Source organism: Camellia sinensis, chromosome 14, assembly GCF_055761805.1.
Source record: "Camellia sinensis isolate YWXY chromosome 14, ASM5576180v1, whole genome shotgun sequence".
Lineage (NCBI taxonomy): Eukaryota > Viridiplantae > Streptophyta > Magnoliopsida > Ericales > Theaceae > Camellia > Camellia sinensis.
In genome coordinates, this window is record NC_138974.1 from 7,935,074 (window position 1) to 7,962,309 (window position 27,236).

General features: G+C 36.3%; 2 protein-coding genes across 5 annotated transcripts in view; one reads left to right on the top strand and one right to left on the bottom strand.

The window, feature by feature from the left end:
• Positions 1–785: 785 nt before the first annotated feature.
• Positions 786–3,957, bottom strand: LOC114278638 (uncharacterized). Its single transcript, XM_082904596.1, has 5 exons — positions 3,112–3,957; positions 2,389–2,797; positions 1,901–2,255; positions 1,621–1,801; positions 786–938 (listed from the first exon to the last, which is right to left on the bottom strand). Exons 1-5 carry the CDS (start codon positions 3,955–3,957, stop codon positions 786–788), a joined length of 1,944 nt encoding a protein of 647 aa, XP_082760722.1.
• Positions 3,958–17,543: 13,586 nt separating this feature from the next.
• The window catches only part of LOC114278648 (putative plastid-lipid-associated protein 12, chloroplastic), a 60,896-nt gene continuing 51,203 nt past the window's right edge, over positions 17,544–27,236 (top strand). For 2 of the 4 annotated variants that reach the window (XM_082906249.1, XM_028220741.2), the window contains exon 1: positions 17,544–18,624. In XM_082906249.1, coding sequence (XP_082762375.1) covers positions 18,295–18,624 — 330 coding nt within the window. In that variant the 5' untranslated portion in view covers positions 17,544–18,294. The remainder of the gene's footprint in view (positions 18,625–27,236) is intronic. The other 2 variants (XM_082906250.1, XM_028220742.2) reach the window with 2 other exon arrangements.

A 27,236-nucleotide genomic window follows, 5' to 3' on the forward strand; every position in this document is an offset into this window, starting at 1 on the left:
AACCAATGGTGGGCTAGTGGCATGATGAGATGGTCTCACATTTGATCGTACGAGGACAACAGGAGATGAAGCGACTGTTGATCCTAAAGGAATAGCAGCCTGCGAGTCTGTTATTGTGCTCGTGAGTGTCTTTTTTCGAAGCCGACCAGTCTTTAAGCCAGGAACCATTTTTCAAACTGCAATAACACAAGTAACACTATAAAGCATGATATACATGAAATAAAATACATTATAAAGCATGAAATACATGAAATAAATTAGACAAAAATAAATTAGAAAGCATGAAATAACTCAACTAATACATGCTTAATTACATTATAAAGCATGATATACATGAACTAAATTAGACAAAAACAATAAAAATAAATAACAAGCTATGACATGATGTTGCCAAATTAATAAGACAACTAATTTTGGTTCATTATCATATCCCAATCATAAAAGCAAATACATCAAGATTCTACATCAACATCTATATCAAAATCTCTTTTTAGGTCATATTCTTCTTTTGGATCGTCACCGTTCCTCATTAATCCATCTTCATCATCACAGATGAAGGCATCATCTGTAACACCCTTGGCTTCTACACCTCTAACAGATTGCAAAACTTCCATTGGAATAATTTCAGATTCAATATCATGTCGACATAAAACCACATCATCATCAATAGTCGTAGTTGGTACGACCTCAGTGGTTTCTTCTTGTTGGAACACATTATCAGGTTGTACGTCATCCATTTATGGCACATCCCAAATTCCTCAATGTTGAAACTTTTCTACGACTCTCTAATTGGTACCTAATTTGGTGTCATTAACATATAATACTCGTTCAACTTGACTTGGTAATACAAATGAATCATCTTTGTACCATCGGCTTGTTACATCAACTGCTGTCAAATGTGGTTCTACACGCATAGTTCTGCTACTACCGGTGTTAAACTATTCACATTGGAACAATACAATCCGACATATGAACAAATAGTTCATTTTCCACACTTTGCACAAGTGTCTATAGAAATGTATCAATTGGCCTTCATGCTCCCTTTCCACGACTAATCCACTATTCTGATTTTTACGACGGTTGTCACGGTCAATAGTATGAAAACAAACACCATTACAAATACATCCTGAATATGTGTTCACTAAGCCACTAGGACAATTGGCCAATGACCACATCTCATCAGTTGCTTCGGGGGAAACTTGGCTCCGCAATTCATTCATTTACATGAAGAATAAGTGTCATGTTATAAGCATGCACAATATTAACGTAATGTACGATTGATTGAAGGATATGAGAATACTAGCTTACATGATCTTTGAACCATTTAAGAAATTCTTTTCGTTGTCTGTTTTCGTTGTTGATGCACCGGCTCTTTATTGTAACAAGTTCTTGTGCTCTTTAGTTACAAGAAATGCGATTCAAAAATATTTACTAAGATAAAGACTAATCAATTTACAATAAACACATTCTAAATACGTTTGAAGGATTCATACTCTACGTGTTTTTCCACTTCTGTGCTATATTGTGTAGGATAAACCAATGAGCCATCTCGCATTCAACTACAGACACATCGGACGCCCTTGTCATTAGACCAAAGGGACGGACATTTTAAGTGAATACCACCAACCCTGGGCCACGGTCACCCATGTCATGATTCCTTTCTGGGCGGTTAAACAATGTTTCAACTCCATCCAAATACATTGAACAAAATATTGTACATTCTTTGGAAATGTAAGCCTCGGCAATAGCACCTTCAAGATGAGCTTTGTTGGCCACAAACCCTTTTAGACGGCCAAGCAACCTAACGATCAAGCCCGATGACAATGTTATACTATAATCTTTATATCAACACTAAAGCGTTAATTAAAATTTGACACTAGTAAGAGGGCTGAGTTAATACCTCTCAATTGGGTACATCCATCGATATTGCACTGGGCCTCCAAGCATAGCCTCTCGAGGAAAGTGAATTGCCAAGTGGACCATGATATCAAAGAAAGCCAACAGGAAAATCTTCTCAAGCTTACAAAGTATGAGTACGATTTGTTTATCCAATTTCTCCAAATCTAAACGCCTCAATGTCTTTGAACACAACTGTTTGAAGAAATTTTCCAACTCAAAAAGTGTCGTTCCAATTTCCTTATTAAGGTAGCCATGCATCCTAATTGGACGAAGTCGTTGTATAAGGACATGACTATCATGACTTTTGAGGCCAGATAATTTTCCAGCTTGAGCGGTAACGCAATTTGAGATATTTGCTGCATAGCCATCAGGGTACTTAATTGATTTCAAGAAATCACAAAAGCTCTCTCTCTTTCACAAACAATGTGTACAATGTGGAAGGCTTCTCAAAGGACCCATTAGAACGCCTCATCAAGTGTAACTCTTTACGTATTCTCATGTCCTCCAAATCTAAGCGTGCTTTGTCTGTGTCCTTGTTCTTTCCATCTACGCTCAAAAATGTCCCAATGACATTGTCACATATATTTTTTTCAATATGCATGACATCAAGGTTGTGTCGAAGCTTCAACGTTTTCCAATAGGTCAAGTCAAACATAATGCTTCTCTTGGTCCAATTCAAATTTTGATTTTTATTCCTTTGTCGTTTTTGATTTTGTGGGTTCTTTTCATATGGCTTGTAAGTCCCAGAATCAATTTGCTCTAGTATTTGTTCCCCTGATAAGTCCAAAGGTTTGGACCTATGCTCCGTTTGACTGTTGAAGAGCTCACTTGTTCGCCAAGTGTGGTTCTCAGACAAGTAGCGACGAGCACCCATATACCATATTTTACTTCGTAAATCCTGGGACGATGCATTATTGTTACAATTAGGTCAAGCCAAGTAACCCTTTGTACTCCACCTTGACATGTTACCATACGCAGGGAAGTCATTTACGGTCCACATTACCGTCGCATGTATTCTAAAAATTTGCCCATTCAATGCATCATATGTTTGCACACATGCTCCCACAAATTCTTCAATTCTTCTATTAATGGTTGCAAGTAAACATCAATGTCTCTTCCAGGTGCCGAACGTCCAGGAATAAGTAATGACATCATGCAAAATGGCTCTTCCATACACTTCCACGGTGGGAGATTGTAAGGCATTAAGATTACAGGCCACATGCTATATGATGTGCTCATATTTCCAAATGGATTGAAACCATCTGTTGCCAGCCCTAGCCTTACATTTCGAGAGTCATCAGAAAACGTCGGATGTTGCTTATCAAAGTCCTTCCATGCTTCACCATCAGCCGAATGCCTTAATATGTCATCATCCACACGCTTCTCATTATGCCATCTCATATCTGTGGCAGTTTTTTTGGACATATACAGTCTTTTCAACTTCAGTGTCAAAGGAAAGTACCGCAATACCTTGTGTGGAATCTTTTTACCACCATCATCATTTAACTTGTATCTACATGCATCACATGTAGGGCATTTCTCCAAATTTGCACTATCCTTCCAAAATAGTGCACAATCATTCTTGCACGAATGAATTGTTTCATATCCCAAACCCAAGTCACGTAAAAACTTCTTAGCATCATAGAGTGTCCATGGAACAGTTTGATCACATTCTGGTAGAATGTCCTTGAATACCTGCATAACCATATCGAATGACTTGTTGCTCCATTTGTTGTTCACCTGAAGCATCTTAATGACGAATGATAACATAGAGAACTTTTCACATGTCAGGTAAACTTTGCGTTGTGTATCTTCGAATAACCTAATGAACTTATGCAAATCGTCCCTCTCCAAACCATTAGGTTCCTCGTCGGTATGATCATCCATAAGACCACTCACGTAAATTTCTTCCAACATAATAGGCAATTCACCCATGAGCAGATCATCGATATCTGGCATACATTCGCCACTACCTCCACATTGGTCATTTGATACACTAGGATGAGACACGAGAACATGTTCCCCGTGGTGCACCCAAGTTATATATGAAGATGCCATTCCTCTTCGGATCAAGTGCATCCACACAACTTGTCTATTATATTTTGTGCCATTAATGCAATCGACACACGGACACCTAATTTCATTCTCTACGCCTAAATTTGTTGTAGCAAAATCGAGGAATGACTTCACCCCTGTTGATACTCTTTACTTGTCAACCTATTATTTATCGTCATCCAACTCTTGTCCATTTTTTGTCACCTACAACTTAAGCAAAGATTAACAGAGGAACAAATGAGAACACGCATTTCAAGTTGACATAGATTATGTTGTTTTTTCATTCACTGTTTGGCTTGTTACATAAATCTCTTTTAGGGTGGGACCAAATGAAACGATTTATACCATGAAATGCGTAATTATGGAAATTAATTTAAGAAATGATCCCTAATTTTGGACCACTAGACAACATAACTAGTAGAGCACTACTACTAGTGAAACCATATGGTCAATAATAGAACGATATATCAAAAGAATCAAATTAATTTTATGCTCTCAACAGCGTGTGTGCATGACATGTTTTTTATTCACAAAAAATTCCTCATGGGTACCCGTGAGATTGAGGCAGTAAAACCAAAATTTACAACATTGGCTGCAAACAGCTTCTCAATATAACCAGCTACCCAGGACTAACATTGTCAATAGTAGTTAATTATTGTTCTTTTAAACTGATTTTTCTTTCAAATTTAGTACATACATCAACTTCAAATAAACATATCCACGTTTAAATCTAATGTTTGACACGAATATATAAAAAACAACAGGAATAGTCATGACAACACACACACAAATATATAGCACCAATGACACCCAAGGAAGTAAGCCTTAAGTATTCAAATGGTCTTGTTTGCTTGATGTATTAAGAAAAGGGTACAGACATGAGGGAATGTGGGTTGCAAAGGAGAAACCGTTGGTGAAAACAATTTCACTAAAATTTGAACAGTTTTGTGAGAACAAATGTATGAAGAACTAGCTAGGGAAACAATAACCTATTTATCTTATTCTAACATAAGGTTAATTGAGGAGGAACTTTGTTGACTTCAAAAAGTTAGAACATAAACTGCTAAAATATAAGTTTAATCATACATATAAAGGTGGCAAAGCATTAATAATATTAAGAAACTAGATAAAAAGCTATCAAATGTCTAGCTGATTGGAAAGGTTGACACTTCTTATCATTCAAGAAATTCAATCTTCTATTCGCAAGCCATGTAGACGGAATAAGAACGGAGAGGAATCCTCTAACACATTCTAACTGTAACAAAACTAATAATCTAACGAAATGGTGGTAGCACCATCCAGCATGGTTACAAGATGTGTGGCATGGAATCTCAAAATTGAGGAAAGCAACAAAACTGTTAACGTAGGTGTTCATAATGGAACTGACATTGCCATAGCAGAACTAGATGTCCATGTAGCAGAACTAAGCGTTCAGATGAAATTAAACTGGCAAAGGTAACATGACACCGTTTGCTCTTCATTCATTCAGTAATCAATATGTAAGAGAAAATTTACCTTGTTGGGATTACACTTTGTTCTCCTAGTATTATGAAAGGACTAATGTACTATAGACCAGTATTAAAGTAATTTGAGATATAGGGTCTGGGTTAGTCAATCGAGCTAAAAAATACAGTTGTTTGAAATAATGAATCGAGCTAAAATCTCATAAGTTGAAAGCCTTGCATTGTTGCGACACACAAATAAGTTTCATGGTTTTATTACCCAACCATCTTTTAGATAGAGCATAACATGATTAATAGACAGATCAATTTATATATACACACACATTTTAATAGATACAGTCACACATGAACAGATACAGTCGCACACACACTTTTTCAGCCTATTATTTACTAGTTCTCAAACTGATAGAAGTTTAATTATGAATTTCATTATTGTTAAATTATTTTAGATTTTCTTGTACAGCATATGGTAAATGATATGCCCATAATTTTGGGCAAATTAAACTATTTTAAAGTAATTTATTTATTTATAATTCACAGCATATGGTAAATGTCACGACCCAAACCCGCCCCTATAGGTTTAGCGTCATGACCGGCCAGTAATCATAGATTACCTACGGCCTCCATACAAATAAACAAATAATATAAAGTACGGGGCTTAGCGGAAGTCTAAAATGTTATAGAATTCATCCATTGAGTTGTGCATATATGAGGAGAGCAAATATGTTAAGCAAGGTTTTGTTTCAAGTTACACTCAACATAAGTACAAATTCATATCTTACAAAAATGCAACCCCAACTATGTACAAATACAAAACCATTAAACCACACAAAAGGGGTTCGACAAGCATGGCTCCGCCCAAGCCTAATTACTTCACTTGAAAGCTCCACAAAAGGCTGACCCGGGTAGACTCGAGGCTATCTAACTTTGAAGTTCAGTTTGTCCACCTACAATTACATATATAAATAAATAGTGAGCTAGAGCCCAATGAATAATAAGATAATAAAGTTCGACAATAATACAAAAACATGTCTTACAATTTCAAAATGAATCTTAAATCATTTTCAAAGGAAGATATTCACCACATTAGATCAAATTCACAATAAGGCATTTTGATTAGCAATAATAGCATCTCCTTGCAGTGACAAAAGCCATTCGTAACATTATATGTGGTATATCCATGAAGTGACAAATATTATTTCAATGATAACGTATCATACTAGCCATGGTATTGTTACCCCCAAGCAAGGGCCTAGCCATGGTATTGTTACCCCCAAGCAAGGGCCTAGCCATGGTACTATTACCCCCAGGCAAGGGCCTAGCCATGGTATTATTACCCCCAGGCAAGGGCCTAGCTATGGCATTGTTACCCCCAGGCAAGGGCCTATATTCAATGGATGCCACAATATCGTTTCAAAATAGAACTTCATTCATTAGAGGGCATAACATTTCAATAAGCCATGTTATCAATTATCAAATCATTTTAAGAATTCATTCAATCAATCACATATCCATTTTGATAGCAATAACAATTTTGAAAATAAAGATAATTTGAACATATCTTTATAAGGTTATTACTCACAGTGGTTTGCGGTGACACTAAGCCTCGGACGTCCACCTAAACGAAGCACATAACAAAGTACAAATGAAACTCCATTTCATTTTAATTCAATTCGCTTATGCGTCTCTAACTTGTTGTATGATTATCATAGTCCAAATGGTGCCTAAGAATGCTTGGAATGGCATAAGGATACAAATATGCACTTAAAAGAGTTGGTAAAATTTCGCTGAAAACAGGGTCTCCGCTCGAGCGCAACTTCCTACGCTCGAGCGGGGGTTCAAAAACAAAAGTGGTCGCTCGAGCGTAACTTTTGCAGCTCGAGCGGTCTGTAAAAGTACTGGATACATGAAATTCCCGCTTGATGGTCGCTCGAACGGAAGACTGAGAAAAAAAGGGTCCTCGCTCGAGGGCCACTTTAGTCGCTCGAGCGGACTGTAAAATTTCAGAAACTTCTGGGAGCCTAAATTCCACGCTCGAGCGTGGACTCCCTTGATCAAGCGGACAGCACGAATTCTGGAATTTCTAGAACTGTGTTTGAAGTTCAAACATGGTACTCAAAGCTTCAAATCTTGTGTTTTTGGTATAAAAACATGGAGAGTCACTATATAACATGAAAACACTTCCAATTGGAACCCATTTATTCAAAATCATGGTAATTTCCTAACCAATGACTCCAACCTCAATTTATAAAATAAGTTTAACTCAATTTGAGTGTACATTTCTCCAAAACATGTTCAAAATATGATCAAGTGACATGAGAAGCATGAAAACAAGAAGGATTCTCCAAAACGAGGTATAATTATGCCATGCATGTATGAATTTCATGGAGCTTAACTCAAAATATGCATGTATGTAAGCAATTCAACTCCATTCTTCCATTTTTATGATATTCATAGCTTTTTTTCTTCAATAACATGCCAATGAGTTTAAAAATGAGAGGAATTCAACTGCTATATGCCATAACTACATGAATTAGTGATGAATGCCATACCTAGTGTTGAATTCAAGTGTATTATGGCTCCAATCTTTGAACCTCCCACTAATTCTCTACAATTCTCCTCTATCTCTCTCTAAATGTTGAACCCTCTTCTCCTTTCTCTCAATTCTCAGCGGAGTGTGTAATAAAATGGGCTCATAAGCTTAATTTGGGTCTTATATAGGATGTGATTAAGTTAGCCTAATCAAATACGGTTAGGATTAATTAATTAGGCTTAATTCTAACTAATTCAATCAGTTTATTCTAATTATTTTGATCCAAATCAACAATCAATTAAAGTTGCCATAAAATTTTAAATATTCTTATTAGCCTATTGGGCTAGTCAATTTCAGTTCATGAAGCCGTTTAGGCTCCCAATTTCCGACTCTAAGTTGTCGATTTAAACAGATATTCCATATATCAACAGATAATTATAGAATTAAACATGTAATCACACAATCAAGCACATAATCATGCAACCAAACTCATTTAAATTATATAATGTCCTAGTTTGGAGGTCAGGGTCGTCATAGTAAATGATTGGCCTAATTTCAGCATTTTTGTAATTTGTACACCCAAATTCAATAACATTGGCCTAATTTCAATAACATCTCACCCCAAGCATTGCCCTAATTTTTAATTTCAATCACATTTCAATAACAATGCCCTAATTTTCAACATTTCTTATATGATTTCTGTGTATATATATATATGTGTGTGTGTGTGTGTGTAAACAGAGACAGAGAGAAAGAGAGAGGGAAATCGAGAGGGAGACAATGAGAAAGAGACAGAGAAATCGAGAAGGAGAGACAGATGTGAAATAAAGGACATACCTAAGAGGGAGACAAAGTGATGATCCAGCAACCCTTGCGGTGATGGCGATGGAGACAAAGCTATAGAGAAGAGGGCAGCGGCGTAAATAAGACGTAGTCACAGAGGCGTGAGTGTACCAGTGTATAATCGATCATATATGGGATCAAGGTTATGTATATATGATTTGTGTATGTGTGTGTATATATATATATGCATATATGTGTGCGTGTGTGTAAACAGCAAGAGAGAGAAAGAGAGAAACCAAGAGGCCTCTGTGAGAAAGAGACAGAAATCGAGAGGGAGAGGGAGAGAGAGAGAGAGAGGCAAAATGGAGGACATACTTGGGAGGGAGACAAAGTGATGATCCAGCAAGCCTTGCGGTGATGGCGATGGAGACAGAGCAGTGACAGAGGCAGGAGTGAGAGAGGGAGGGAAATGGACTTCTATTGTAATAAAAATAAAACAAGCTTGGTTATTCCCGACCAAAATTCCATTTTGTTCGCTAATGTTTTTATGAAAAAATTAATATTCCCTCCACAATTTTTTGCCACGTTTGACTACTGAATTATAGTCGGTAAAGATTTTAGATTTAGCGACCAAAATAAAAATAGTCGCCCAAAACCTTATTTTACACAACTAAAACACTTTAGTAGCCAAAAATGAATTAATAATATCTAGAGATTGGACATTTTAGCAAACAAAATATTTTTTAGTCTCCCAAAAGTTGTTTTTCCACAACTAACACACAAATAGTAGCCAAAAATTAAGTAAATACCAATAAAAAAAAATTATAATATCTAAAGACTGTGCAATTAGTGACCAACATCATTTTTAGTCACCCAAAATGATATTTTTAACGACTAACACGTAATTAGTCGCCAAAAGTAAAGACAATACCGACTAAATGTATTTTTAGTAGCAAAATAGTGGACTTTTACCGACCAAAAAGGTTTACTCGCTAATGCATGTACCTTTGGCGACCAAATATTGTTTAGTAGCTAATGTGTCTACCATTGGCGACAAACAAATTTTTAGTAGCTAATGTGTGTACCTTTGGCAACTAAATTTAGTTTAGTCGGCAAAATTAGTCGCCGAATGTGTTATTTCTTGTAGTGTATTGTTGTCCCAAGTTGCACAAAGCATAAAAAGTTGCAATGAGTTGCCTTTCATGGTAACGGATAGAAGAAGACTATTTGTTGATTTGGAACCAATTTCATATACAAGAACTACTAAATAACAAAGTGAAACAAAAGATTTTCTCAACAATCTAGTAAAATGAAATTTGCTAGATCTTCCTCTAGACTTGGCTATGCAAGCTGATGAGGTGAAAACTTTCAGAACACAAGAATGGAGTCATGCCCAAGATTCTCCATTATTCGAAGATAGTGTCTTTATGCACAATTTAGAAAATATGATGGAAGCATAGTAGACCCCTGAAAACACGTTACAAATATACTTGACTGACTGCATACTTATCTAGCACATGTAGTAGCGTTTGTAACAATAAGAAAAAAATAAGATTAGCCAAATCTTATTTGAAATAGTTTTTCTTTTTCAAAAACAAGGATGTATTTAAAAGTCTTTGCATTTATTTTGTTGAAGACTTTTTTTTATTGTGAAAAAACTTTTGTAGGAAATTGGTAAGCCTACGTATAGGCTTTTAGACTTTCGTAGGAAATTGGTATAAGCCTACGTGTAGGCTTTTAGACTTTTGTTCTAAAAATTGGCATTTGTATCTGCCTTTGTAAGCTATAAATTGGCATTGAGGCCAAAGAAATGAAGCATTGTAAATTTTTATAAACTCTCTCATCTTTTGCTTACATCTCATATTTCTACTTCCGCAATTAGTTAGAAAATATATTTAGTAAGTATTTGGTATCAAAGCCCAACTAACGAACTTAGTGAAAAGCTTTATAGCAAGATCAAGTTCTATGTAAGTATATTCTTTTAGATTTTATTTCTTTTTGATAGTTATACAACCAATAAATTATTACGGTATTTTTGTTTCACTGATTGTGACGCTCCAAAGAATACCATGTGCCATCAGCATATTAATAATCATCTTTGAATATCTTAAGTCAAACTAACCATTTTAGTATGTAGAATATTTGAAATAAAATATATATATATATATATATATATAGAAATAAATAGTTAGAAAACTTAGAGGAAAAAATATTCAAGAAGAAAGAATTTTGGAATATTTAAAAATTATGTATGCACTGCTCAATGGACCACATATTTTTGTTTTGCTTCTGTTTTAGGCACAATATTAAATTAATATTTTCAGATTTGGTTAAAGAGGCCCTTAGTAATATAAGATTACTGGCCGGTCACCTCTCCAATCTTTAGGGGCGGGTTAGGGACGTGACACTTTTAGCTATCAAAAAACTCATATTCTTGTTAACCTTCAAAGCCTATATACCCACATATTGTTAATCTTTAATCGCCAATTGAAGGCTCCTAGGGTATTAGTCATTTTGGGACACGACTTTAGGCACCTGAAAAAAACAAGAAGGTTTTAAGTACCATTGATAGTCTAGTATGGCAAAAAGTATACAAGAAAATATTAATTGTATGGCTATGCAAATAAGAAGGTTGGAATATGAATTTGATCATAGTATGCACATAGATAAATGAAATAGTAATAATTTACTTGCTTTAACTTCTACTGTTAATGGTATGTGTGATTTATTTTCCTTTTAGTTTGAAAAGACAGGAAAAAACACAAAAACATAATCATATGTATATAGATAAGAAATTAGATGTTTTGCATCATACTTTAGTAAATGTAGGATGTTAGGCATCTTGGTAATATAATTAATATAGATTTAAATAAAAAATAAAAAATAAAAATAAAAATAAAAACAAATGAAAAATCTAATAACAAAATTAGATTTTCTAAATGAACATAATGAAGGTTGGGATCTTCCTAAGGATACCTAAATACCTCATTTGTTTTATGGGAATGATGAAATAAACGTCATTGAAAATTCAATTTCTTCTTACAAAAAAGAAGAATATGAAAATCTTGTTAAAGTCATCAAGTATTGGAAAAAGCTTTATGTAGATCCAAGATCAACTATTGAAGAATGTAACAAGTTGATTACTCAAATTCAAAATTATATTTAGAAAATGAAAATTTGTTTACTCATTTTGGCTATCAAGTTTTATATAGATAATGAATTTGATGACGACTCCTCATCTCGTTTCATTAACGCAACTAGCATAGTGATCAAAGACGAATAGACTTCAGAATCTCAAAAACCTCATCAGACTCTAAAACTTTTGATGAAGAAACCAATCATGCAACTACAAGCAAGGGTAAAAGAAAAATAGATGAACCATTAGATCCAGAGGAATTTGAAACAAAATCAAAATTTAATGAGCTCATAAAAACTACCAAACAACACTGGACACATCCACTAGTGAAACAGAACCTAGCGATCCAAAACCATTTTACCAAAGAAAAGATGATATAAACAAAAATTCAGTAACCCAACACGGTGTTCTTATATGGATTTAGCACATGTTGCTTTCAAATATCAATTAAAAACAATTGATGATTGGGCACAATCCATGTCTACTTTAATAACAAATTATAAGTCAACACGGACTAAAGAAAGATTCTTAGATTATATTACAGCAACCTTACAAGGAAATTGTTTACAATGGCTAAGACAATAGAAAAAATCTTATTCTGGAAAAAACCAGAAGGCAACTCTTTATGAAACTTTTTAAGTTTTGTTAAGATGTTGAGTGATTTTGTCACCATAATTAAAGAAAATATGTGTGGCTATTCAGGATAAATTAATTTGCAAGAAGATGCAAATTATGCTCTAGCCAAATTAAAACTATGTAATATTTGTTAATTTGAAGAATATGCGGAAGAGTGTGCAGTGAGTGTGAGGAGTATATGTTAGACTATGTTAAACTGTGTATATGTATGTACGACATGATGTTTGAGTATATATGTGTGACCAAAAGAGAGAGAAAGAGAGGTGTTAGTGTGTACAGAGTGCGTTAGTGGGTGTGAGAAAAGAAAAGACAGTAGAGACAAGGGTAAAATGGTAAAATCAACACAATTTCTCATAAGAGTCGCTATTTCTACTCCACTTTATTTCAAATACACTCCCTTCTTTGCCCTTATTATATATAGTTACATTAATTTAATTTCACACAATATTTACTTTTGCACATGTACATTAACTACCCCTCAAATAAAATAATGTAAAAATTACTCTAAAATAATTAATTCTCCCAATATCTCTGAAGCTTCCAGACTTTACAAGTCTATTTTTTTTATCATTCCTTACCAGAACAACATAATTAACCATTGCGCATCCAAACCAAAAAGAAAGGAAATTACCAGAACCATTGTTGTTAGAGTTGGATGATTTGAGTAGCTCTGCCATTTTTTCAGTGTCTTTGTTCTGGTGAAATTGATTACTTTATTCAACTCAAGTAAGTCATTAGTAAATTCTGTTATTGGATGCCAATCTAAGACATCCTCATCATCAACAAGATCCATAAGTTTTACTAAATTGCTAATAAAAGAAAGATTGAAACATATGCAAGAAGATGAAGGCAAACACAACAACAAAAAGGGTTTCGTCTCTTTGCGGAGAAAAAGTGCACAAGCTTTTAATTATGATACTTTAATAAAGGGCAATTGAGGTATATGTGTAAAAGTAAAAAAATGTATTAATGTAACTATGTATAATAATTGTGGGGACATAATTTTTGAATGACAACACGTGGCCAAGGTGTCAGCGAAGTGCCAGACAAGGTGCCACGTGTCCTGGTCATGATGCCGAGATAATTTCGCCTAGGTTGAGGTTATCTGCGAAGATACCGGAATCCAAGATAAGTAGATAAGAGACAAGAGTCCTAGAATGAGAGAGGATTTCAGTTTGGGTAAAGATAATACTCTTAGAGAGTTTATCTCATTCCTACTGGGAGTCCAAGATTAGCTGAAATCCTAAATCCATTCAAGCTAGGCTTCTATTGGGACTAGCTTTGTGTTGGCTATAAAAAAGAGGCACCCTCATGGGTCTAAGGTATGCTTTTATGCTCTGAATAGTGAGTTAAGTACTTTTGCTATCTTTAAGAGATAATTGACTTGATTGTCGGAATGCCCCCGGGAGGATGAACCACCGCCGGAATCTCTTTTTTTGTGACAGGTCGTTCAGGCTTAATTTATTCTGCCAGTGTTCTCCAGCTGAATGCTTGATTAGCAGTGTGGTCAGAAATTGGCACACACAATTTGGCGCCGTCTATGGGAAAGAAAGGAGAATAGATGGCCAACGACGGAATAAAAGATGCCCGGAAAAGGGAGGCAGAACACAGTTCCTGCAGTCCCTCAGCACGACAGGGCAAAGGGGCATTCTCACCGGCCTTCACGGGAGGTCGGGCATGGAGAATCAAAGAGGGCTGGAGAATGATGCTTGGGAGTTGGAACTTACAAGCTAAGGTTGGTTTAATACTTGTTGAAATTTTAAAAATTTACAAGTTGAAGTTAAACCGAGGACATGTTTAACACTCGTTGAAAATTTTAAGAAAAATTTACAAGGTGAAGTTAAACTGAGGTCATGTTTAACACTTGTTGAAATTTTAAAAATTTACAAGTTGAAGTTAAACCGAGGTCATGTTTAACACTTGTTGAAATTTTAAGAAAAATTTACAAGTTGAAGTTAAACCGATGTCATGTTTAATACTTGTTGAAATTTTAAGAAAAATTTACAAGTTGAAGTTAAACCGAGGTCATGTTTAACACTTGTTGAAATTTTAAAAAAAAATTTACAAGCTGAAGTTAAACTGGGGTTATGATTAAAGGAAGGAATGATATAGGTTTCATCACCTTAGGATGCCGAGGTAATAGAACCTAGGGGGCAGTTGTGGGGACATAATTTTTGAATGACAACACTTGGCCGAGGTGTCACTAAAGTGCCAGTCGAGGTGCCACGTGCCCTGATCATGACGTCAATATGATCTCGGCTAGGCCGAGGTTATCTGCGAAGATACCGGAATCGGGGATAAGCGGATAAGGGACAAGAGTCTTAGAATGAGAGAGGATTTCAGTTTGGATAAAGATAAGACTCTTAAAGAGTTTATCACATTCTTACTGGGAGTCCAAGATTAGTAGTAATCCTAAGTCCATTGAAGGTAGGCTTCTATTGGGACTAGGTTTGTGTTGGCTATAAAAGAGGGGCACCCTCATGGGTCTAAGGTATGCTTTTATGCTCTGAATAGTGAGTTAAGCACTTTTGCTATGTTTGAGAGATAACTAACTTGATCGTCGGAGTGCCCCCGGGTAGATGAACCACCGCCGGAATCTCTTTTTTTTGTGACAGGTCGTTCGGGCTTAATTTATTCTGGCAGTGTTCTCCAGCTGAATGCTTGATTGGCAGTGTGATCGGAAATTGACACACATAATAATAATAAAGAATGAAGTGTATTTAGAATACAGTAGAGTGAGAATAGCAACTCTCTATCTTATCTTTTGACAATAACTTTTGTATTCATCACTGTTGTAACAATTTTGAAAAATAAACCATTGACTGGTAATACTTTTTCCCTATCTCCACTGTCAAGTGATTCACCTTATTTATTATGGACATGGTGTCACCGGTACGGTTGATGCACAACCGTGACTGTTGTGCGGTCTGTGTGATTTGTTTCGGGTCTTATTTTGATGATATTAACTGTTTACATTTTGGAAAAATATCAAGAAGAATATACTTGTTAAAAATCAAGTTAATTAGATATCGATAATCTTTTCATCAAAACACATATGTATATAAAAGGGAAAATTACAAACACCCCCCTCGAGATTTGGTGAAAATACAGATTCTCTCCTGAGATTTGAGAAATTACAAATTGCCCCCTGAGGGTTACATTTTCATAACAAATTAGGGGAAATTATGAAGGAATCTGTATGAAAATAAAAACCTCAAGGGGCAATTTGTTATAGAAATATAAACCTCAGTGGGCGGGATGTAATTTCTCAAACCTCAGGGGGGAATCCGTATTTTCAACAAACCTCGAGGGGGGTGTTTGTAATTTGCCCTATATAAAAATAAATAAATATGTATGTATCAAACTGAATACAAATGTGATTTGATGAAGGGGTTGTCAATATCTAATTAATTTGATTTTTTATAAGTATATTCTTCTTGATATTTTTTAAAATTTAAACAGTTTAGATCATCAAAATAAAATCTGAACATAAAATCTGAAACGAGTCTCACATCGGTCACCGATATGCATTAAGCACAACAGTTACCCTAAATCCATTTATTATTAGGTATATTTTTATTGACACATTAATTTATATTTTAATGGGTATCAGTCCTTATATTTTATGATTTTCTATTTATGGATATGGTTTGAGATTAAACAGAACAGTTTATAATTTATTACATACAATTTTATTAATATATACGTAAATTATAACTCTTTACTTTATAAAAGTGTTCTTATATAGTAGCAGAACAATTCTAAACAATCATCTAAAAAATTTTAAATTTTGTGATTATGTTATGAATAATAAGAAAATTTTAAAATTCATTGCTTCAAATAAAATCTTTCAATATTGTAATAGTTTGATATGTTTTTAAATTTGATTAAAAAAAATTACATTTTTCCTTTTTATGTTTGGCTATTTTTTTTTCACTTTAATGCTTAAAATTTATTTTTTTTTACCACTTTAACCCTTTATATTTGAAGTTTTTTTTAGTTTTTTCTTAAAATTAATTCCTGTTAAAAATTAAAACAAACACGTAATATAAATTTTTTAAATATATATAACTCATATCAATGACATAAATTTTTTTTAGCATTTATTTTTTTTATGTTATATGATAATTATCGTGATATTTTTTTAAATAATTTTAAATAAAAATTAATTTTAAAGGTAAATTAAAAAATCTTGAAACATAAATGTTTAAAGTTAAAAAATGACAAGATATAAAAGGGTAAAGTGTAATTTATCGAATTTACATAATGATTTAATTCTGGTTTGGAAAATTTTAATATACACCTCTGAGGTTTGCTTAAAATATGAATTGCCTCATGTGGTTTAAAAAATTACAAATACTGGTTGTGTTTGGTAACGTTTACGTTTTCAGTTTATATTTATAAAAATTTTATAAACTGGTTTTTGTTTATTTTTAGAAAAACATAAACTACAAACGCGTTTGATAATTGACAAAATGTTTAAAAAAATTTAAAAATATAAAAAAGAGTGAGAAATGGCAAGTGGTGGCAAGTGACGGCGGAAGACGGTGGTGACGGTGGGTGGGTGACGAATGGCGAGTGGTGGGTGGTAGCTAGTGGATGGTGGTGGTGGTGGTGGTGGCGGGTGGTAGGTGGTGGTGGTAGGTGGGTAGCGGATGGCGGGTGGGGGTGGCGGTGGCAGTGGCAGGTGGGTGGCGGATGGCGGGTCGGTGGTGGGTGGTGATGGTGGGTGGGTGGGTGATGGTGGGGGGTGGTAGGTGGTGGTGGTAGGTGGGTGGCGGATGGCGAGTGGTGGTGGTGGCAGGTGGGTGGCGGATGGCGAGTGGTGGTGGCGGGTAGGTAGCGGCGGGTGGTGGTGGTAGTAGGTGGGTGGATGGGTGGGTGACGGTGGCGAGTGATAGGTGGTAGTGAGTGGGTGGTGGGTGGTGGTGGCGGGTGGGTGGTGGTGATGGGTGGTGGGTGGTGGTGGTGGTGGTGGTGGTGGCGAGGGGTGGGTGGTGGTGGTGAGTGGGTGGTTGGTGGTGGGTGGTGGTGGCCGGTGGTTGCAGAAGACGGTAGTGAAAAATGGTGACGGGTGGTGGCTAGTATTGGGTGGTAAAAAAAAAAAACTCAAAACTCAAAACGGAAATACATTTTTTGTGTTTTCATTTTTTGGCCAAATTTATAAACTGAGATCACTAATTTATAAATCAAAAATTTTACCAAACAAGTTTTTATTTGAGTTTTTTAAATTCTTGTAAATATAAACAGAAAACGTAAGTGTTACCAAACGGTTTCCTGTCAGAATTTTTTTATTTAATAGAATTAATTAAAAAGTGAGATTTCTAACTGTTTACCTATACAATAATAAAATTATCTTAAATAAAATTTTAACATTATTAAAAAAATGTTAATTAACTTGATAATTTATTAATAAAATGACTTATTTATTATGAAATTAGAAATCTTAAGAAGCATAATATAATTTTTAGAATTAAAAAAATAATTTGTAATTTAAATAAATGTGTTTGTAATTTATTTATTTATTTGTATTTTATTATTATAAGATGGATATCCCCATTTTACTCAACGGAACCGATTTTGAATTAGCTCAGGCCAATACTAGTTAGGGATAATTTTGTGCAAATGATAACATATCAAGAAGATGCCCTGCACTGACGTGCGAGGTGTTTGAATAAGAATGAGCCACGTGGCAGATCACATCCACGGGAATGGGAGCGTATCTAGTTGAATTACCAACGCAAACAAACAAGCAAACAGAACAGGGAAAGGCAGTGAAGCCGGAGTGAATGGCAACGATCCAAGTCGGAAATCTAGGGTTTGGATTGACGCCATTGCCAACGATATCACCGTTAAAACTAAAACCCAGAGCTGGTCTGCAATTTCACAAAGCTTTTGAGCCCTCAACTCCAACTCCAAGTGGAAATGGAAGAGTTGCCCTTGTTCGTCTGCCTTTATTCCCTGTTTGTTTGTGTTCTCTGGTAGACGAACAAAGGCAAGTTGAAGAAGACGAAGAAGAAGATGAGGTGGTTACCTTCAACGACCATGAAAATTCACTTATTGTTGCACTCATCGGCATTCAGGGCCGAGGCCGCTCTGCTTCTCCCCAACAACTCCAAGTACGATCCTATTCTCTCTCTCTCTCTCTCTCTCTCTCTCTCTCTCTTTTTAAAGATTATTACGGTATTATTATATGGACAACTAGTAGTGTATGGTTAACTGAAATCAATGCATTCAAAAGGTGCCCCCTCTGTTAAACAGAGGAAAAATTAAACAAATGAATCTTCACCAGCTGAATGTGGTTTCTGACAATATAAAACTGCAGTAATGATAGTAATGATAGAGACTCACAAAACACGACCTCACAATTCTTAAAATGATCTGAACTATTTATGTTGTTGTCAGAAATAATTTTTTAAAAAAATTCTAACACATCAATGGTGAATACGTCACTGGTGGGGGAGTCCTCCACACCCAAACATTTTCCTATAAATTGAAAGCTTTCTTCATTTTTTAATATTATTATAATTTTTTTATTAAATTTTATTTTAAATTATTGATAGTAATGAATTTACTTTCCTCGTGACATAGTTGATTTTAAATAACACATATTAATGAACTTATTAAATTATTAGTATATATTCGTTTTTAGTTAATGGAGTCTTAAAATTAACACATAGTAATATTCTTCAAGTGATACGTGTAATTTGAAAAAATTCTAATATGCTTTTATTTATTTGTAAAATTTCTTTTAAAACTTCAAAATTTAAAGGGGTAAACCATCAGTATCACTAATATATATATAGTGGGAGTTTATGTTTGGTATTAAGACAGACAATATTTTTTTAACCATCTCATCTAATATTTATTTTTTAAAATCAAATAAAAACAATAATTTTTGTATATTTAAAATTTCTCAAACCTACTTTATGTATATAAAAATAATTTGATGTACTATTTGTATATAAAATAATTAATAGTCTAATATACTATATACATTAAGGATTTTAGGTACCTCTAGTCTTTGTGATTCATTCCAATTCATGAGTGCTACTAGATTGTCCATTCAATGTCCACAGTTCCTGTAGAGGGTTAGAAATCCTAATGTTGACTTAACCACTAAAGTCGCCTTTATTTAGGGAATGATTATGATAAAAGGAGTATGGGCAAAACCCTAAGAAAAACGGGTCAACAATGGACCGAATAAGGTCCAACTTATTGGATCTGAAAAGACCACCTACGGTATAAGTACCCATGGTAATTACCCGAGGTAGGACCTATTGTGGCCCTAGTACCTGAGGTGACTTACTAAGGCACCGCCCCCCGCAAGACAACCGTTGCGCCACCACCTCCTCCAAGGCACAAGTACCTAAGGCATTCCCCCTAAGAGAAGACTATCTGAGGTGATTGCAGCCACAGACACTACTATTTGAGGCAAGACTCTCTAAGGTGAATGCAACCTTAGAGGAAGACCCCTTCTCTATGGAAATAGAGAGCAATGCTTGGAGCTGACAACAGGCTCCAAAGGTACCAGTATACCGCGGCAAGTCAGGATCATGACTCCTGCGAAGATGAATGAAGAGAAGCTTGAACGTAAGGGACTTCCTTTCCATTTACCGAGGCTATGGACCTGCATTGGTTGCAATGGTAGGACCAAGGGAGCCCTTGAGGCTTAGTATGAGGCACAACTCGATTGAGTTGAGCCTTTGTTCTGACCCAAAACAAGGAAATTGGGGATCTTGTGGTTTGGTGGCTAAGAGTAAGGGAGTCGTTGAGGTGGATCCAAGAATAACTGAATGCAGGCTATAACTGATGAGTAAGGTATGTTGGGAAATTGTACTACATAAGGTGGTACAGAGTAAAGTATCATCGAGGTAGGTACTCTTGAGGGAAATACCACCTCAGAAGGTACCACCATGAGAGGTGATATTGTAAGAGGTACTGCCGAGGTACATACCAAAACAGCACATACCGAGGGAGACACATGTCCACTGAAACTCTACGGTTAGGACAAGGAATATTCCATGTGATCCTAGAGACATGTGGCATCACTCTATTTAGCCACTTGGTATATTCAGTACCAAAGAAAAGCCTACAAATAGGACCCATTTCCCAAGGTTTGAGAAGAGATTTTTTTTGTAGATTTGGAGAGATGTTGCTCATTTCTATTGCCATATTTCTTCATTCCTAAACCGCTTGCTCTACTCTCATCTAGCTACTTGCTCTCCAGCCCTCAAATTATCTACTATTTGCATAGCTTTGCCACTCTAAGTGATATTATTTACATTCTTCATTTTGGACGTCCCACAGTTCCATTTTAGATAAGTTACAAATACAACTCTTAAGATTTGTTTAAAATATTAATTGCCTCCTATGATTTTGAAAATTACATTATGTCCTTTAAAATTCTAATCACATAACAAATAACTCCTTTCATTTATTAACTATTGAGTCAATTAATAGTTTTAAATGATTTCAGCAATATATTCAAATTAATAGCTTTGATAATTTGATTGTTGTATAGGAGGATAGTTAGGATTTTTTTTTTTTTTTTTTTTTTTTTTTTCAATTTTGTTAAATGAAAAATTCTGATTGTAATTTCTAGAACCAGAGGGCAAATCTGCATTTTAAGAAAATCTCAAGGACTGTATTTGTAATTTACTCTTTTATTTATTTATTATTTTCTTTTCTAAATTCAGTAAGTTTTACAGTGTACCGTGATAACACATTGGCAAGATTAGAATTTTTGGCCTTAGCTTTTTAATGGGCGAGTCTTAAAACTACACCTAAGAAGTAGGAATGCGGAAACAAACTTAGACACAATATGGATATGGTACGCAACGATTAGGATAGACACAATGAGAATAGGACAAAGAAATATATATAGTTGTTATATATTATTTACTATTAATAACAATAATAATCTCCATGTTTTTTATTTATCATCATTTCTTGGTTCTCATATTGGAATCTAGAAGAATATCTATACTTTCACTTTGGAGGGAATTCAATTTTTGTTTTCCCTCCATGAAATTTTAGCTTCATTCCCACATTGAAATCTTAAGCAAATGATTATGCTCTCATCTCCTATAAATAAAGGAAGAATTTTCCTTATTTCTTGAAGCTTCCATTGGAGGTCCTGTTGAAGGTCACCCCATGTGAAAGGGGTGATCCTCATGTCAACAAAGGAAGGCCACCAACCATGTCAAAAGTCAAGAATGAAGGCTCTCCCACCTACTCCTTTGTGTATAAATAGAGACGAGAGGGAGAGGATGAGATACAGATCAGAAATTAGAAAGTGAGAGCTGTGAGTTGAGTGAGTTTCATCTCCTCCTCTGTATTTTGTATTTTGCTCCATTTTAGTGAAAACTTCTCATTTCTGTCCGTGGATGTAGGCATTGGGCCGAACCACGTAAATATTGTGTTTCCTGTGTGTGTGAGATATATTTCTGGGTGTGTTTGATCCTAACAAGTGGTATCAGAGCCGGTGTTGTGCGTTTTGCGGAAAAACAGAGTGTTGTTCCGAAACTGCCCAGAAATCGTATTGCTCGAAATCAGATTTTGAGTATACCAGGAGCAAGGGCTCGACGAGAGGAGTCCAGAAATATAAAGCAGACACCCAACGGAGGCAGGACGCGCCCTCACGCGCCTCTGGAAGTTGGCGCGTGAATCCCAGTCGCGTCACGCGCCTACACGCGCCGTGCAGGCTCCCGGCGCGTGGTTACAGTCTCAGACACGCGCTACACGCGCGGACGAAGGTAGACGACGCGTGAGTTGACGCGCGACACGCGCCGCACGCGCGCGCATCAAGCCGCTCGAGCAGGAGCCGCGTTGACCGAGCCGGAGCCGCTGACCGAGCCGATGACTGAGCCGATGACGCCAGCCTGACGTCAGCATAACTGGAGGAGTAATCTGGTGCTTCGCAGGCGCACCAGATTCTGCCGATCTGCACCGTTAAAATTGTTTTGGCTTGATCTAAGCCATTTGGAGTCCGTTTTTGGTGATCCAATAGTGGTTTCTGACTATTTGGAGTATTCCGGACACATCCGTACGGTCAGATTTTGCAAATAAGTTTTTCAAAAATTCGCAGTTTTTATTTTGGCAATCCAAAGTGTTTTTCCGGCTAATTTGAGCAGTCCGGACTTCACAGCAAAGCCTGTTTTTCAAACAGAGATTACTTTCTGGATGATGGAGGAATCCACATCAGCTTCAGGGCCGATGATTCGGTTGAACGCTTCTAATTATGCGATATGGAAGCCGCGGATGGAGGACGTCCTGTATTGTAAAGATTTGTTTGACCCTATAGCGCTAAAGGGGGTCAAACCAGATGGAGACAAGGATGTGGACTGGATAAAAACCAACCGGAAGACTGTCGGTCAAATCAGACAGTGGATTGACCACAGTGTGTTCCACCATGTTGCCCAAGAGACAGACGCCTATGCCCTATGGATGAAATTGGAGGGCATGTACCAGTCCAAGACCGCACGGAACAAAGCCTTGATAATGAGAAGGCTTATAAACTTGAAGCTGAAGAATGGTGTGTCTGTTGCTGAACACACCAGTGAATTCCACAGCCTTGTGAACCAGCTTGCATCAATCAAAATGGAGTTGGAGGATGAGATGCAAGCATTGTTATTACTCAGTTCCTTACCAGATAGCTGGGAGACGTTGGTGGTTTCTCTCAGTAATTCTGCACCCGAAGGGAAGCTGACCATGGGAATGGTCACAGACGCCTTATTCAACGAGGAGGCAAGGAAGAAAGAGATGGAAGGAGAGCAGTCCCATGCCCTTGTCACAGAAAGTAGAGGCAGAGATAGAGAAAGGGGCAGAGGTAGAGGAAGAAGTAAAAGCAGAGGGCGTTCACAGTTCAGACAGGACAACACGAGGAGGTGTTTTTACTGTGATCAAGAGGATCACGTAATAAGAGATTGCCCAGAGAAAAAGGCGGACAGACAAGCCAAAGAGAAGGCTAAGGGACACGGAGGTCCCTCAACTACAGCAGTTGCAGTGCATTCCTCTGACGATGAAGAGGTGTTGCTTACAATCTCGTCAGAGTTGGAGACACCCGGCTGGATTTTGGATTCAGGGTGTACGTTCCACATATGTGCGGATAAGAAGCTTTTCTCCACTTATCGAAGAGTCAGCGGTAGCACTATCCGGATGGCCAACAACACAGTGAATAGAGTTGTCGGCACAGGGACAGTGCGATTCCTTACTAAGGATGGAAGAAAAGTAATTTTATCTGAGGTCCGACATGTGCCAGGAGTACGGAGGAATCTAATCTCCCTGAGTATGCTAGATCTAAAAGGAAATTGTTTCTCATCTAGTGGCGGGGTTCTTCATGTACGCAGAGGTGATAGAGAAATGTTGCAAGGCAAATTGTGCAACAAACTGTATAGACTGGAAGGAGAAGCTTTGACAAAGATGAGTGTTGTCAAATGCCAGTCAAAGGGTACAAAGAGAGAACATACGCAACCAAAGCGTATGATTGAGCAAGGCTTTCATCAGGAATGGCGAAAACGGTGCACGGGAACGCAAGGAGGCAGTTCAAAGGTGCACAGATCTGAGCCAGTGAAGCCAATCTTGAAGAAAGTTCAGAGCAAAGAAACCAAGTCTGTAGAAACTATGCCAGTGAAGAAGAGAGTTTCTTTTGCTCCCGTGTTAAAGACATTTTGCAACCTCTCAAAAGATGCAAGGGAGGGATGCAATTTCAAGTCGCAAAGTGAGCTTTGCAATGCACTCCAATAAGGGGGTGCAAGCACTATGCACGGAGTTGCATAGTGGTAACTTGTACAGACCGGTGGAAGGTGTCTTGGCAGAAGGGCTAACTGTCAAACATCAGAACGGACGTACAAGTGAGACAGAACCAAACATCAGGGATTGCAGCACAGACAACGGGCGTATGAGATCGCTGGGAAGTTGTTCTGAAGTGCAGAAAGCAAAGGCTGGTTGTTCAGAAATAAGCTCCGAGCAAGGAAAATTGAAGATGTTGATGTGTCAAACTCTGAAGTTTTCTAGTTGCTCCCGTGTTTCATCATGCAAGAAGCTGCACGGTAATGCAAGGGTATCCCGAGCAGGGGGTGCAGGGCATCCAATCAGGGGGTGCTTGATACCTTGGCAGCAGGTTTTGTTGTGGATCACCTCACATGGGCTGAGGGGGTGATTGTTGAAGGTCACCCCATGTGAAAGGGGTGATCCTCATGTCAACAAAGGAAGGCCACCAACCATGTCAAAAGTCAAGAATGAAGGCTCTCCCACCTACTCCTTTGTGTATAAATAGAGACGGGAGGGAGAGGATGAGATACAGATCAGAAATTAGAAAGTGAGAGCTGTGAGTTGAGTGAGTTTCATCTCCTCCTCTGTATTTTGTATTTTGTATTTTGCTCCATTTTAGTGAAAACTTCTCATTTCTGTCCGTGGATGTAGGCATTGGGCCGAACCACGTAAATATTGTGTTTCCTGTGTGTGTGAGATATATTTCTGGGTGTGTTTGATCCTAACAGGTCCTCCTTTGAGGATATTCATGAGATGTAGTTTCTAGTTCTTTTAATATATATATATATATATAGAGAGAGAGAGAGAGAGGGAGAAATCAAAGAGTTAAAGACAGTGGTTTCAGACTGTTGTAATCTTAACAGTTCCAAAGATTTCGGGTCCTAACCGTTTTGGCAGTTTATGGATGTTGGGCTAGTTCAAATATTTGAATTTCTGGTTGTGTCTATAAAGAAGGGATGTGCCCTTCGTTGTCTGGTGTCTGTTCGAGTCCCTTTTAATGGACTCCCTGTAACAGCCCATAGACACTACTTCTAATCCTTTTTCTTTGCTTTTTCCTTGTATTTTCTAGGTTAAGGTTCTAGTTGAGAAAAATAACTAAGCAATACAGCCTTAATTCTGTTTTCTAGTTTAGGCATTTTTATATAACAATATTCCTTGGGGTAAATTATATTGATATTCTCTGAGCTTTATGACAAATTACAGATACCTCTCCTAAAATTTGTAAAATGACAAAAGTCTTCCCTGAGGTTTAGTTTTTTATTACTTATACCCCTTTCTATTAATTACTGTCAATTAGAAAAACGAAAATTCTTGACATCACCAACAAAATTGTGCACTTCCAAATTTTCCCTTATAAATTGTGTAATGACATAAATGCCATTCATATCTTGTTTTAAAGACATAAAAACTCTTAGTTATATAATAATAATAATAATAATAATAAAAGAGAAAAATACAAAATGCAAAAAAAAAAAAAAATCTCCATTCTCTCTCTCCCCACCTATGGAGCACGGGTACTCCAAAAATAGTGCCGTACGAGTACCGGGTACTTACCGGGTGCGGGTACGCGTATCGGTACGGCGGTACGCGTACCGGGTACGGCAAAAGAGGGTCCGGTACGTTTGGCTTATTCGGGTACGGCATGGGTACGCCACGGGTACGGCATGGGTACGGCGTGGGTACGCCAATTTTTTTTTTTTTTTTTTTTTTTTTTTTTTTTTTTTTTTTTTTTTTCTGCCCTTGCAAATTAGCAATTATTATTTTTTTTTTATTTTTTTTGGTGTCCTTGCAGATCAGTAATTTTGATGTTTCTCTGTTGTCCTGTTTGTCTGTATAAATTGTAGAAGCATATCAACAAATGATTTTAATGTTTTTAAAAAGCAATTTGAACAAAAAAAAATAACAAGGCCTATAAAGGGTAGTTCTGTGTATGACTATGCATTATGCTTTTGCTTTAGATCCTCCTAAAATTTCTTTATAAAATCTTTAATCATAACAAACTTTTAAAGTTTATGCACATAACATTAAAAATTGATACTGTATTAGTTGATTAGTAGTTGTTGGGAATGATGCAATTTTATGTATTATGCAAATTGCAATTGACAACCTGCACCAATTGAGAATTTTTTTCCTTTATTGTTGGTAATTAACTTTAAATCTTTCTTTGGTCTCCTGTTATTTCTTTGGTCTCACCCTATAAAAATAGCAAATTGATGAGCAAAAAGAAAGATTTTAAAAATAAATTATGATCACAAATTCACAGTGCATAACATATCAAAGTGAGAGATTTCACAAATATTATTTTTAACGCTTAATGGTTTTAAATTATAGGAAAATGAGTAGTTCTTTTTTTAGTTTTGATATTTAATTTTAATTTGTAGGTTGGATCCTTTAATCAAAATTATATTTAAAAAAAAATAAAAAAAATATCGGCGTACCGTAGCCGTACCCGTATCGTACTTTTTTTGAGTTTTGCCGAATCGGCGTACCCGCACTCGTACCCGTACCGTACTCGTACCCGCACCCGTGCTTCCTTGCTCCCCACCCACCGCAACTCAAACGCTCTTGATGGTCGTTTAGCACACCAACGAGTTCTGCACAACTCGCAACACAAGAGGATTGACAATTAAAGTCCAGTCCTAAATTAAAATTAAAATAAGAATCAAATTTAAACTAATTAATCTTGCCAGAAGTCTCCGACAACAGTGCCAAAATTTGATAGGTCGTTTAGCACACCAAAAATAAAGACTAAACTAGGTTCCAATTCCTTAGAATAGAGATAAGTTTAGATATCGATCCATGGGAACTAAAGTGAAATTAAACCAATTTGATTTGCAAGATTCCTAAATTAATTTGATGAAAATAGTTGATGAATCTCGAATCTCGAATTGAAATGGAAATATAAATTCAATTTAAAAATAAATACTAGAGTTGAGAAATTAATTGGGGAAAATAC

What these genes read in the sequence shown, in the direction of transcription:
- LOC114278638 (XM_082904596.1), bottom strand. Translation starts at nt 3,957, where the DNA reads ATGGCATCTTCATATATAACTTGGGTGCACCACGGGGAACATGTTCTC. An exon ending in TTTGGAGGACATGAGAATAC is followed by an intron (nt 2,256 to 2,388) that starts GTAAAGAGTTAC and finishes ATGGCTATGCAG; the next exon opens with CAAATATCTCAAATTGCGTT. An exon ending in ACCGTGGCCCAGGGTTGGTG is followed by an intron (nt 939 to 1,620) that starts GTATTCACTTAA and finishes CAATGTGAATAG; the next exon opens with TTTAACACCGGTAGTAGCAG.